The sequence below is a fragment of the Cynoglossus semilaevis genome, chromosome 6 (assembly GCF_000523025.1).
Source record: "Cynoglossus semilaevis isolate Cse_v1.0 chromosome 6, Cse_v1.0, whole genome shotgun sequence".
NCBI classification, from domain to species: domain Eukaryota; kingdom Metazoa; phylum Chordata; class Actinopteri; order Pleuronectiformes; family Cynoglossidae; genus Cynoglossus; species Cynoglossus semilaevis.
Genome location: NC_024312.1, coordinates 15,124,377 through 15,138,493, shown reverse-complemented (window position 1 = coordinate 15,138,493; position 14,117 = coordinate 15,124,377). Strand labels below are relative to the sequence as shown.

General features: G+C 37.9%; 3 protein-coding genes across 4 annotated transcripts in view; 1 reads left to right on the top strand and 2 right to left on the bottom strand.

Annotated features, from left to right (window-relative positions):
• Positions 1-19: 19 nt before the first annotated feature.
• Positions 20-4,976, bottom strand: uevld (UEV and lactate/malate dehyrogenase domains). The gene is made up of 12 exons (XM_008312309.3): positions 4,816-4,976; positions 4,077-4,161; positions 3,925-3,990; positions 3,679-3,842; positions 3,189-3,330; positions 3,007-3,095; positions 2,789-2,894; positions 1,810-1,980; positions 1,543-1,707; positions 1,213-1,300; positions 871-994; positions 20-738 (listed from the first exon to the last, which is right to left on the bottom strand). The coding sequence occupies exons 1-12, from the start codon at positions 4,855-4,857 to the stop codon at positions 574-576; spliced, it is 1,407 nt and encodes a 468-aa protein (XP_008310531.1). The 5' UTR covers positions 4,858-4,976; the 3' UTR covers positions 20-573.
• Positions 4,977-5,881: 905 nt separating this feature from the next.
• On the bottom strand, positions 5,882-10,583 carry spty2d1 (SPT2 chromatin protein domain containing 1). Of its 2 annotated transcripts, none has more exons than XM_008312314.3 (6): positions 10,151-10,583; positions 9,724-9,841; positions 7,858-9,615; positions 6,807-6,963; positions 6,645-6,722; positions 5,882-6,566 (listed from the first exon to the last, which is right to left on the bottom strand). In XM_008312314.3, the coding sequence occupies exons 1-6, from the start codon at positions 10,205-10,207 to the stop codon at positions 6,473-6,475; spliced, it is 2,262 nt and encodes a 753-aa protein (XP_008310536.1). In that variant the 5' UTR covers positions 10,208-10,583; the 3' UTR covers positions 5,882-6,472. The 2 variants fall into 2 exon arrangements, with proteins under 2 accessions (XP_008310536.1, XP_008310537.1); XM_008312315.3 differs by having other exon boundaries at positions 9,724-9,838.
• A 603-nt stretch (positions 10,584-11,186) lies between these two features.
• The window catches only part of tmem86a (transmembrane protein 86A), an 8,297-nt gene continuing 5,366 nt past the window's right edge, over positions 11,187-14,117 (top strand). The window contains exon 1 of the mRNA XM_008312316.2: positions 11,187-11,766. Coding sequence (XP_008310538.1) covers positions 11,746-11,766 — 21 coding nt within the window. The 5' untranslated portion in view covers positions 11,187-11,745. The remainder of the gene's footprint in view (positions 11,767-14,117) is intronic.

Here is a 14,117-nt window from a genome sequence, read left to right as displayed (position 1 = left end):
CACAACACACAGCACAACATGTGATCAATATTTTTTATTTATTGCACACCCACACATGTTCCTGTACATATCTTGGCTGGTAGCTGTAGAATATTTTAACATAAACAGAGGTATTGGAAAACATGAAATATAATATTCTTATGTTGTAGGATTAAAAAAAAAGAAAATGACAAAATACACAAGCAGTACTCTATCAGTGATACAAACTAAAACATGTGCAGTAATATACAGGCTTAAATTTCCCCATGCTTTGATTCATCAGTTAGTACAAAAAAAGCAATTCTCTTTATTCAAAAAATAATTATTGTTAAAAGATTATAAATAGCTTAATCTTTTTTAAAACGCTTCTTCATTGTGCTTTAAAGCTTTTATAAACCCAATGGTATATTCTTTTGTCCAGATTTTGTGTTGATGCATTTAGTGCTTATAAATATTTACAACAATAGCCGATAGTTCTATTCTCCCACATTAACATAAATATAGAAGATAACTGGAAAACTAAACATGTGATTAAATTGCACATTCTAAGCTCAGAGCACCTTCATCTAATGAACACTCTCCACCTGCCTGGGATCATATTCTCAGTTGATTCATGAGGTTCGAAAGGGATGAGATGCTGTCCTTAAATTTGGAGTCCTCCTCCTTCCCCAGTGATACTCCAGCCAGGCGCGTGGAGCCATCTGATCCCAGAATGCACGGCAGGCTCAGGAAGACTTCTGCGGATACACCACCCCAGCTCTGGAGAAAACAACAAAAACAGAAAATAAATCGAGAGTAAGAGAGATTTTATTTATCATTTGTCATTATTTTTTAAATCATCATTAAAATATCCATTTAACTACATCTGTCTGTGACACATTTATACAACACCTGAGCAAGTGTGGAGACAGAGTGGGCCTTCATGGAATTTGTCAGGATGCTGTTGGTGATGTCGGCGATGGACAGACCCACAGACAAAGACCGCTGTCCTTGATTTTTGATCATATCAAAAGCCCTACAGAAACCAAACAGACAACATTTACTAATGTCAGAATTCCACAACAGGACACCACTTCTATCCTTAGTCGGAATAAATAAAACACCTCAACAGCACATGGACGAGGCGCCTTAACTGTGTCGTAAATTTCTTTAAATCATGCAAATGTTAGAAAAAATGTCTGACTCCACAGTGAAAATCTTTTGGCTCCAGGTTAAAGGAACTGGTGTAAGTACCTGTCTAACAGAGGTTTGGTTGCACTGGAGCCTGGGGCGATCTCTGGCTGCACACTGGAGCTGAGCATTGTGTTGCTCATGACTACGACTGTTGAGTAAAAACAAACAATCTCAATCATTTTCTCATAGTCTTGGAAAGCAAATGGAAAAGGCACAATAAAAAAGGTAGAACTAGTGGCACTAATACCAGGGAGATGAGCATATAAAGAACATCAGAGAACACAGTAATAAAAATAAATGATAAAATTAAAAAAGAATTAAAATAAAGTTTTGCAAACTGGAAATCACTCAGCCATGCTGTAAATAATTCAACGAGTCTACTCGGTTCACCTTTGTTGTCTGACAGTTCTCCTATGACCCAGGCCGTTTTGTGAGTGTTAAGGTGAATATCCAGCGCATGACTCAGTCGCTCCGAGTCCAGGTTACACCCTGCACCGATCACCCGTGACGGAGGAAAGCCACTCTGTCTCCAGGCAACATGAGTCATGATGTCCACTGCAAATGAGGCAGACAGAGAGAATGGTTTGACAAAGGAAAAAGATTTCTGCTTCAAAAGGCCTGTTCCACAGAAAGAGCGTCTGTGGACGAGCTGCCAACCTGGTTGTGAGGCCACCAGCATCACAGCACTGGGACTGAGCCGTGCCAGGTTGGGAATGATGCTCCTGTACAAGTCCACGTTAGTTTGAAGCAGGCCCAAATACGACTGACTGCTGCTCCAGGCGTTGAGCGTGACCACGATAACTGCAGAGCCAGCAGAAGCCGACAAATCTGATGGAAGGGAGTCACCATTAATATTGATCTAAGAAATCCAATTCCCCAGAAACAAAGCAACACAAATAATCACCACTGATGCACAAACCTGATGGAATATAATAAAAGCTAAAGATCTGTACATGTTAACGAATTAGGATTTAAGAAGCTTAAGGAAGCCATATTTGTCACATGACATTGATTACAAATAATGACAGTGGAGTCGAAATTGCATTTGGCCCTGATTGAAGAGCAGTTATAAATAGAATTTTAAAAAAAATACAATATATACATATATACACATGTATAGAGATACACACACACATATATACACACACACATGTAGATACAGTATATACATAGTAAGTGTTCTCTAGCGCCCCCATTTGTGGACAGGACCATTGTCAAGTTCGTGTCCACCAAACAGTAACATGTCTTATTTGTCATTTTACTAAATTATAAAAAAGGAAACAATAAAATGCATTTACTGTACAGTAAACCTGATACATTATCTATAAATGATATTAAACCTGCTTTTAGATTTATTGCAATTTGCCTTTTCTACTTCCTCTTCCTACTCCACCCCCCCACCCCCACGCCCCGCTTATGTCACAAAACAAATCACATGGAGTCACATGCAGACTGGTGTTCGTGGTGACCTTAAGATCAGAACCTTATATATATATATATATATATAGAATAATATACATTATATAGGTTTAAAAAAAACAAACAAAAAAAAAAACACCACATGACTCTAAATACCTGTTGACTGCATCACTGGATAATAATGATGATAATAATGACTGTGCGGAGAGTGACATACCTCTGGACACTTCAACCTTTGGCACATCAAAGATTTCCAAATCTGTACTGCCACCTTTGGCAGAATTCTCTGCAGAGTCAATGACAACCAGTTTGTCCACTTTACACTGAAGAGCATGCAAAAAAACAAACAAATGACGTTTTAATTTCATCAAGGAAGTGTGCAGAAATATGGTTTCAATAACTGTAATAACTGTAAGGTAAAATGAGGAGACTTACTTTTGCTAAAATGCTCATCACGGCAGCCGTTCCTAAGTCTCCCCCTCCGACAACACACACTTTCACAGGCTGGCGATGGGGTCGGACACCTGCGTTAACAAATGAGTGAGAAGTTTAGTTACAGCAGCCCCGCATCTTAACGATTCACCAATAAGTGAGAAGCTGCTCATTGTGTCAAGCACCGTCATTAATCTGGATCTTATTGACAAATGCCAGGAGCTCGTGTGGATCTTTGTTGCTGTCTTTGGGCTTTGAATACAGCGGCGGTTCATCCTCGAACTTGATAATCATCTCATCCAGAAGACCCACCACCGACGTCTTGGGCTGGAAACAACAGCAACACAATTATAATAATAATAATAATAATGAGAACTCCACGGAACCCGACCACAGACCCAGTGGGTCTGCAGTGATGAGTCAACCAAATGATGACGACAATTCCTAACAGATGTCTCGCTGTTCTAAGTAGGTTTGTAATGCAATTTTTTTTTTTTAGCATTTGAAACAGACATTTATTTGGTTTCTTTACTGACAGTAAAATTATCATCGTTGTCAAAACCAAATTATTATTATAATTTCCTATTTATTGTATTAACAATGTTTGCATTTTATGGACCAGTGAGCTAAATGAAAATAACAACCGTCCGACCAATGAACACTATGAAGTCTTACATGATCCCACTTAGACAGAGCAGGAAGGTAAATCCGTCCTTTAGCATCGACATGTTTGCCCTCCCTGATGATCATGTTGTGGGTCGGTGTCAGGAAGCAAATGGGGGGAGTGAAGGGGAAGGAATCCATCAGCCACAGCACAATAGGGAAGTTGTAGGAGCGTCCTTTGTAACAAACACAGAATAGGAGCACACTACTGACATGTTCATCCAACACACAAGCACAGCTTGTCAGATAAATCCATACCTTCATACTCGACAGGGATGTTGCCGACCAACTTAAGGAGATCTTTCTGGGTGCCATCATTGAAAGCTGAAAGTAACAATGAAGTAGTCAATAACGACGGGTAAGGTACATAGATGAGTGTAAAAAAATGATAGAAAATTAAAAAACCTCACTGTATGTGCCAGGTGTAGGTTTCAGCCCAGGATAGGTTTGGTAGATTTTCTCAAGCTCCTGAACAGCAACCTCGTTAAATTTGTACTAATTATCCAAAAAGAAGAATAAATTATATTTGGTATAAACGGGAGCTGTCTGTTTCCTCACCATTACCAAAACATATATAAAAATAAATCTGTGTTTTTCTGAATAGCAGTGATTCTTTTTTTTAATTTGTAAATCATAATACAGCGTTATTTCACAGACTCATTTCCAAAAAGTCAATTTCCATCAACTAGCGATAGAAAATGTCAGTCATGCGTTGACAGGCTATAAATAGCATCATCCTAACATCATGACATTTTAGTTGAAGATATTTCATAGATGTGTGTTAATGGTCTAACCCTCCATTTTGTGGCTATTGGCTTTTGTAATGCTATCTGAATAGAACTGTATCCTGTGGTGCATAAAAAATGTATACAGGGGCTGTGTGGCTTTGCTAACACTGATTAACACCCATTTGTTATCTGCTTTAAAAAGGGCCTTGATAGTTATGTCATTTAAACCCTGATATAAGTTTTGACAGAAGCTTAAATGTAAACGGTGACTGTTACTCTGAAAAATACAAATCTTTTTTCCATAACACGTTCAGTGACTAAGCTGGTTGAGCCGGTTATTGTTGGCAAAAAGCAGCTAACAGCACTAGCATTTAATATTTACATTAGGCTACACGATGTTTTAAGAACTTAATTTACTCACTTTGGAGAGGATCCGCTGAATTTTCTCTCCGCTCAGATCCATCTGATTTACCAAATACCAAACAGAGTCGAACACACCTGTTTAGTTCCTTTCAAACTTTCCACCCTGAAAGTTCAGTCTAGCTGAACTAACTTCCGCAAACTTTAACGACTGAGGTGAAACCACGCCCATTCTGCCAGTCTGCTACAGCAAGCCGAAAGGGACTGAAATGAAAGCAAAACACTGACGCTGATATGTTTATCTTTTTCTAAATAATTTCAATCAATTTCATAAAAACAATGAATTTGTCTCACCTCAACAATGGTACACTAAAATTACAGAAAAACAACTTTACACAATGTTGATACACCTTAAAAAATAAAAAAGGTATATTTATATTTTTGATTCTTTGGCAGTACCTATTAAATATAAATAAATATATAAATAATGAATATAAATAATGAATCCACACAATTTTATATTTTAGGTATAACTAAATAAAAAAATATCACCAACACAATTAAAAGAAAATGGATCTAAGTAAGATTTTTTATTTTAATTAGTTGTGTTTTAAGTGAGTTATAAACTGCAGTTAAAAAAAACCCAATTAAATAATTTCTTGAAAAAGCCAGTAAGCCAATGATGTTTGTAGATGGCAAAAGGCTAAATCTCCTTGGCTGTGTAGGCTCAGTTCTCTTGAAAAGTTAATTGGCTTCAACCTTTTCATGTATGAGGAATCCATTTCTAAAGGTTGAACAAATAAAACGGGTCACTGCAAAAACATCAAAACATTTGTTTTCTTTGTCACCCAATGAGGTTTTAAATTAACTTAGAGTAAAAGCTTTCACCCATGTTCTGACAAAACCCAACTCCAAATGTCCTTGGAGGCAAAGCTTTTCCATCGTGGGTGGTTAGACTAAAATTTGCATGGCAGATGAGAAGACTACATTCTAGGACTGTATGTGTTTAAGTGGATAGTTTTCCTGTGTGAGTTCACTTTGGCCGCATTTGAAACCAACCTAAACTACTTGAGGACCAAGTTAGGGTTCAGGCAGCAGTATTTGATTCAACAAACATCACAGCTCACTAGGGTTAAGAAAATTATCTTTATAAAAAGAAAAAAATCCAACTTTACAGCAAGAAAATGCTTTGTTTTGCTATAATCTAAAAACAAAATACGTTACTGAAAGTGGCGTAAATATATTACTAGGTCATTTTTTAATTTAATATGGTTGGAATCTTTTTGTGCAACCATTCATTAGCAATCCTTTTTTAAAAAGATAGACACATAGTGAATTCTGCTTTAAATAGACTTTTCCATCAAGGTTTGTTAAAAAAAAGGTTGTGCACTGTTGAATATTCTCTTTTGCAGGAGATTTCCTTTAAGGAATTAGGATTGTTCAAGCCCTGCACAAATTAAAAAAAAACACAATGAGACCTTTGCATCAGCTTTCAACTACCTTGTCTCTAAAGTTTGTGCAAACCTTATACAAAATGTATTAAAAACACATCACGTTTTTTTCTAAAAAGTAAAAAGAACATTTTGAGGGAAAGCAAACGATGCTGGGTGTTGACAACCTCTGGAGTTCTGTCAGGTTGGCAGACCTATTGCTCCACTTTCTCAAGAGACATCATCAAGGGCGTTTTAATAAGTTTATTCATTCATTCACTAAGAATGTCAGTTATTTTTTCTTTTCTTGACAGATTTCCTCTTTATCTCCTCCTCTTCTTTTCTCTCCTCCTCCAAATCTTCTTGTACAGCCATTCGCAGACTACAAAGAAATAATTTCAATTAGAATAAGAAAAAACATTTACATAAATGACTCAACATTCATTTTGAACTCCATCACCTCCTGGACTCCTCTCTCTGCATATCTTTCCAGCTGCTCTCCATGAATCTAAGTGCGTAGTCACTCTCATCCTTATATCTAAAACAAAACAAAATCACTTTTACTTGACACATTTGAATGATGTTGCTGTGCTTTAATTACATTTTAAATGATAGCACTTACTTGGTTCGATCATAGCCAAAAATTTCCCTTATGTGCTTGGAAATTGCATCCTGCTCTTCACCTTCATCGTCAATAAAATCATCCATTTCTGAATCATACTCATCTTCATCTTCATATTTCCTTTTGTAGGCTGAAGTGATAGGTGGCAACATAGCTCCTGGAAGATAAAGATAATGGTTTGTTCAGGAAAAGTAAAATGAAAGAGAGAGAAAGACAAAGGGGTTGTCAGTTCTAGAACACTTAAAACCTTGCTGATCCCACACTGGGGAAATTGTCATGTTGCAGCAAAAAAGGACAGAGGTAGAATAGAATTAAATAAAAAAAAGATAAAAGAGTTTAAGATTATAAAACAAATTAAAAAAATACAAGAGGTCCTCCGTTTACGATGTCTTTATGAGGTTACATGGCAATCTCTTATAAATTTATTAGAAAGGCTTGTTTCATTGTTCCAACGTATGACATTAAAACAATACACAGAAGACGGCTAGGTTTATATTTGCGGATATACATTACATATTGGATTGTGCTACGTTTACTTTCTTTCGTTTTTGTCGGTTTTTTGGGAACTTGCCTTCATGGCTCCCAGGCACAAGTCAGACTCTTCTGATGTTATTATGTGTTAGCGTTGATGAGTGGCAAAAGTCCTTATGTACAGTATGCAAGTTCGGACTTACAGTGAACAAAATATTTATATAAAATATACTTAAAAAAGGAGAGTAAAATAAATCATGATTAAGAGTATAAAGAGCGTCTTTCTTACCACAAAAAGATATTAAAAGACCTAATATGCAAAAAGGATAATGTTTTGTGGCGATGGGTTGGACTTAAGATAGACTTCGGAGAAGATCATTTTTACTACGTAGTTTAAATACAAATCACGTAGGTGGAGCCGGCAGCTGTGAAGAGGTTAAGAGGGTAAATTAGACAGAACTTGGAATCCATTACTCCGTTACTATTATCACTCAACATTTTAGATTTTTAATTTTTTTTTTTAAATTACAAATAGATACATATCGACTATGAAACCTTTTCTTGTTTCACTAGCTGTTACCTGGAGGTCTGTTCATCATAGGTCTGGGTGGCATCCCCGGTCTTTGCTGCATCCCCGGTCTTTGCTGCATCCCCGGTCCTTGCTGCATCCCCGGTCTTTGCTGCATCCCCGGTCTTTGCTGCATCCCCGGTCTTTGCTGCATCCCCGGTCTTTGCTGCATCCCCGGTCTTTGCTGCATCCCCGGTCTTTGCTGCATCCCCGGTCCTTGCTGCATCCCCGGTCCTTGCTGCATCCCCGGTCCTTGCTGCATCCCCGGTCTCTGCGGCATCCCTGGTTCTTGCGGCATTCCCGGTCTTTGCTGTATCCCTGGTCTCTGTGGCATCCCAGGCTGAGAAGAAAGACCTGGTCTAGGTCCACCTAAATTTTTGGTTGAGATGGTCTCTGAAACCACTGTGCACTTTGCTCTTCCAGGTCCTGATCCCATTGTGCCAGCAGACCGACCTGGCAATGATCCCCCACTACCAGGCCGTGCACCTCCAATAACCTGAGGTCTGGATGCCCCACTTCCAGAAGGGTTCTTCAGAACAGTCCCACCAGGCCTGGTCTGTGCCACACCACCATTTTTTGCCTGAACAGTACTTACAGGTCTTGGATTAGGCTGACAGCCTGATTTGGGAGGACCACCAACACTGTTTCTAGCAGAATTACCACTTGATTTCAATAAAGAATTGGTAGCAGGCTTCCTTGGTTCTCCTTTCATAGATCTGCTTTCTCCAACTATAGTCTGCTGTTTCACAGGGCTCCCCTGACTTGGCCTTGTTTGTTGAGAATTTCCATGCTGAAACTTTTGGACTGCACCAGGAGGCCTGGTCCCTGAAATACTAGGTCTTGCATGCAATGCCGATGAACTCTCTTTCTTGTTGCTAAGGTCACTTGAGGCACTGGATTTGTGGCTAGATGTGGGCTTGGAGGGCCTTTGTTTGAATGAATCCTGAGAAGATGAAGACTTTGAAATAACTTTACTGTTTATGGCACATGACGAACTACTTGAACTAGATTTAAAATGGTCTCTATCACTGTGAGATGTTTTGTGCCTCTCTCTGTCATTCACAGGTTTAGAAAACATTTGGCTTCTGTCACTTTGCAACTTACAACTTGAGGGACTTTGTTTCTCTAACAAATTCTTTTGAGGCTTACGGCTCTTTTGTTCCTTGTCTAAACTGCCTGTTTTTTTCAAGGTAGAGCTAGAATGGGACCTGTTTTCTCTCTCTCTGTCCATCATTGACTCTCTGTTTTTGTCCAGTTTCCTAGCTTTGTGCTCCATCTCTTCTTCCCTTATCTCTTCAGCTGTACGTAGTCTTCCTTCTTTTTTCACTAGCTTTGGCTTAACTTCTACAGGTTGATGTTGCTTTATCTCTGCCAGTTTGAGTAAGTCTGCAAAGTTCAAAGGCGGTGGTGCGAGTTTAGATTTGTTGGAAAAAGATTTACTGTGACCACTGCTGCCACATCCATTATTAACTGCAGGTTTTCCTGGTCTTGCTGACTCGGGCTCGGACTCAGAATCAGTACCTTCATATTCTAAATTATCCTCATCTTCATTTGAATCAAATGCAGTATTCCTAAATCCATGATTATTTGGATTGTCCTCCTCCATGTCATGTTTTGATCTTCTTTTCTTTGGAATATCAACTACCGGGACACCATTGTAGCCTTTAAAATTGTCCTTAGTTCTAGAGGCCATGGCTCGTGCCTTACGATCCGACTTTAACTCAACCCTCTTGGCATATAGTTCCTCTTTCTGTTTCTTCATTTCAATTTCTGTGAAAACAGATGCATATTAAAACTTGCTTGATACATAACTCTAAATAACACTAGGCTACAAATGAAAATCAGTAATCTGCGTGCATTGTATGTTGTCAGCGTTACCTTTCTTTTTCTGGTTACATTGTTGCTTCTTTATGAAGTTTTGAATAGCAGCAGGGTTTACACCTTTGGATTTCGGGTCCTTTTTAGGTGGTCCAGCTTGTAAACTGTATCTCTTCTGCTAGAAGTGGAACACACAGATCGAAAAGATCGAGGACATGCTGACATTCATTGTTAACTACAATTTCACACATAATTAGTGCAGCGGCGGAGATAAAACGACCATGCCATTAATAAAGGGGTAACATATTGTGAAATTGGCACATTTTTCTCAATTCCACGTCCTCAAAGTCTGGCATGTAGGTTCACGAGGTTGGTGGTTAGCATCACGCTACATGATAACACCAACAATGACAGTTGAACCAGTGTTGCTCACAAACTAAGTTTAAATAAACATATGTTTCAAGTACCTGAGTATTTTTTGACATACCTGTGAACTTAGGCCCTGGTTTTGCGAGGCGATGTCCAATATATTATCAAAGTCCATCCTTTTGGCGAAAGATGGCGAAAGCTAACAGTTAAAAAAGAAAACTACACAACGAATAGTGACAGCCAGAATCGTGGCCAGAATAGGACTAATTAAACGGCACAAAACCGTTTAATGAAGTCTTCATGATACTTTATGACCAAACGTTAGCTAATCGAAAATGATCTAACGTTAACGAAGATGTTGATCTATTTGCTTCCCCTCAGGTAATTTTATACGCCATAGAAAAAAACATAGGCTTTCAGTCTTCTAAGAAAAATATCCAAACTTGACCAATACTATCAAGAGTGCGAGTGGAAGAAATGAAACGTAAGACTGAAAGACTTAAAAGAAAGACATTAGAGTACTAAAAGCTGCTGGACCGGAAGTGAGAGTATGTTCTTGTCCCCTACTTCCGGTTCAATGATTTCTCAAACACACCGACTTTTGAATAATAATAATATAAATGGTAATATTTGTTAATCAATGCAGTGTTATTGCTATTTATGTCTTTAGAATATTTATTTTTGCGTAAACCTACGACAGAAATTAGTCTGACACTTATAGACCACACGGTGTCGCTCCAACAGTTGATAAAATGTCTGCCACGGCCCTGAGACGTTGCATCAGCAGATGTACAGATGTACTGCTTGCCCAGGTTTCGTCATCAGTTGACCTATATTTATACGTACAGGTTTATTTAATACAAAATAGCATCATATAATCACAACTTCGGTAACCTCACACTACTGAGCAGTTGATTGGCGTAGCATTCCTTAACTTAAAATCTTTTAATATTGGCAGTTCTTCGACAACAAATAAGACCAATTTTCCACAATTTCAACATTAACTCATTCAGTAATTTATTCCTTAATGTTTAAAGAAAATCTGCATATTTGGTTCACATAACTATATAATCAGACGCATACCTAACAAACTTTAAAAAGTAAGGTTATATAACAAAAATGACAATGCTCTTAGTGTGTTGGCAACCTCATCCTTACATCGCTTTCTGTGCTGCCTCCCTTTCCCCGGGTTGTAGTTTATAATTCGTTCATGTTGGGACTTGTCTTTGTATATGATGGCAATAATTTGTTTCTGTAAAGACTGGTAAGGAGATTAAGTTAGTCACACTTTCATTTTATTCGGATGTTCAATCAATTTAGTTGTCCTCTATTTCGTTGTACCCCCGTGTTACAATGACACTAAAGACTATTCTATTCTATTCTACAGTCTACATCTGTCGAATGTAAATAAAGGCCATCTGCTCCGATATGTAAACACCACATTGGCTCCTCCTATTGGGCAGTGATTACCATGTATCCCCGCCTATTAAAACAATTCTGCAATCTAATTGGTTATTACCCAAAGTACCGCCCTGACCGCCCACGACCCTCGCTGTTCACTTCACCTCCTACTGGACATTGGACCGCCCACACGATAGAGGACAAAAACAACTAGCATCTTCACATAATTAATTTAAAACAACATAGATATATATCGAACTCACAGTGTAAACGTCAAACTACTGTAACCGAAAGCAACAGCAGCAGGAAGTCATGGTTTCTCCGGCCACTGTGGTAAGTAGCTTTCAGCCGCAGTCCAACACTGTACACAATGAACACGAACGTAAGTGACTTAAACGATAACAAATCGTTTGAATGTGCTCGTCTACATCCAAGTTAATGTCTCTTTCTCTCCTTACGTGTTCGACACAGACTGGTGTAGTTATAAAACCAACATTCTGTGATTTATTTTCATATTTTTTTCACAGCCAAGCATGTCGCACTTTATTTTCGGCGGACAGCGCATGCACCAACGTTCATCACAATAAGAATGTCTGTTTACGGTAGTTAAAGTGTAAAACAAAATAGTTCTGGAATGTCAGCACTCTCATTGGTTTCTCACTGCGTGCGTCTATGTTGTAAATGCGGGTAAACAACGGATGTTTCCATAATATCGATATGCTCCGCTGTCGTTTTCACTCATTTCAGAAGGCTGTCCTAGACCAAAAAACTGTCATGTGATTACTCTTTTATTTAGGTCTTTCTGTAGCTCCCTTCCTGTAGCTGTTAGCGATGCACGCTCCGTGTGAAGAGCTACTATGGCTGTATCGTATCGTAAAGGAGCCATTTGTTCAGGGTTGTGATTTTACATCAGTTTATATCTGAGCGGGATTAAAAAAAAACACGAAAACTGAAGTCCTTTAGTGTAGATGTTGTTTTTAGTTACAGTGTGTTGTGAGAATATTTTGCCTATCCAATTCAATAAACTATTTTTAGACAGCTTCTTATCCCATTTGGCCCATATTAACTGCCTCTGTAAAACAACAAAAATAGCTTGGTACTTTAATAATTTGTATGTCCCTAGTATCCCCTTACTGTAGAAAATACTACTATGGAACCCTAGTGTATAAGGTTTATTGGTATAATATCCTTAGCCTGTTGTTTCAGTGCTAAAGCATGAAATACATACATGCAACTCAACAACTCAGCCACTTGAATAATTTATTCTTCCCTGTCAATCTCCTACTGTACTTTTGACATGCTTTCCACACAAAAATGATTGCCCCGTGTGAACCAATTACCAGTAGTTGATGTCTTATTGGAGCTGTTTCACTTACTGAGGTGAAAAAGAGTAAAACAAAATATATATTTTTAGTTTTGGTATATTAAAGTCAGACTAGTGGATAAATACCACGCAGTATATCAATGTGTAACATGGGACTACATAGTTATATGTTTAAAATATGGACATAGATCTAAAGTTTATAAACTTGATAAGTTCCCTGAGGTTCCTAGAACATACACCTGTCTTCTTTGTGCCATTACAATTTCATAAAAATGTTCAAAAAAAACCCCCAAAAACATCACATCCTTGGAAATACAGAATACATTAAAGAAGTAAACATTTATTCTCCTTTATGTTTATTAGGAAAAAATAAAAACCGCAGTCTTCTAATTCATTAATTAATGTAACCTTATAAGGTCATAAGGTTGGCTGTGGGATCACATTGGCTTTATTAGCATCTGGACTATATCATTAGCATGCCACCAACAATCATGTCTGTATGTCAGTTATAGTTTGGGTTAAAATCAATCAAATATTGTTCTCACTGGAACTTTTCATCTTTTGTCATTCAAAACAGAAGATTGGATAATGAGGCTGTTTATTTTAATTATGCTGTGCTGTTCTACTGAAATGACCTCAAGTTGTCTTTGGAGTTGAGGCAGCTGTAAGATGATCGCATACACACAGTGTGTGATGCTACACAGAATTACTTTTGTCATATGACTCAATCCCAGCTGTTCCTGCCAGGGCCATACTAACCATACCATACACTCCTTAATCTTCCAAATAAAGCACACAAGAGTTCGAGGTCATTAATGTTTCTGTGTATTATGTTTCTGACTCTCTACTCTCATGTTACCCATAACGTTTTAAAGGATTGCAGCCCAGCTTTGACCCAGTGGTCACAGCTTTTACTTTCTTAATTCAAGCCTACGGAGATATCGGGTTAACATCTGTTTTGTTTTCCGTTGTAACACTGCTAAAAGATGAGGTCTAATAATTTAAAAACAACAATTTATCACTACATAAGAATAGACGTAAGTAAGAATTAAAAAAAAATAACACTACCCTCTTATTGTTGTTTTTTGTTAAACTTTTAACCAGTGGCACATTTTACATTTGAAAAATCCCAAAACACAACACAAGACGTGGTCTGTAAGGCCCTTTATTAAATAATGCTGATTTTCTGATTTCTTGCTTTTTTTTACTTGTTTCGTATCAGAGAAAGTTTGAGGCCAATTCAACACAGCACCTGATCCTGTACTGTAATATAGAGTGTAATGTTTTGAACAGTTGTGCAATTAGGGGTTTCCTCTTCCCCCTCTTTCCACAGGAACTTAAATCCTATGAACTAGAGTGA

Coding starts and splice junctions, on each gene's coding strand:
- uevld (XM_008312309.3), bottom strand. CDS start 4,857: ATGGATCTGAGCGGAGAGAAAATTCAGCGGATCCTCTCCAAA. Junction 4,162..4,815: donor TTCAGCGGATCCTCTCCAAA/GTGAGTAAATTA, acceptor TTGGATAATTAG/TACAAATTTAACGAGGTTGC. Junction 1,301..1,542: donor AGAACTGTCAGACAACAAAG/GTGAACCGAGTA, acceptor TTTACTCAACAG/TCGTAGTCATGAGCAACACA.
- spty2d1 (XM_008312314.3), bottom strand. CDS start 10,207: ATGGACTTTGATAATATATTGGACATCGCCTCGCAAAACCAGGGCCTA. Junction 9,616..9,723: donor ATGTAACCAGAAAAAGAAAG/GTAACGCTGACA, acceptor CTGTTTTCACAG/AAATTGAAATGAAGAAACAG. Junction 6,964..7,857: donor TATGATGAACAGACCTCCAG/GTAACAGCTAGT, acceptor TTTATCTTCCAG/GAGCTATGTTGCCACCTATC.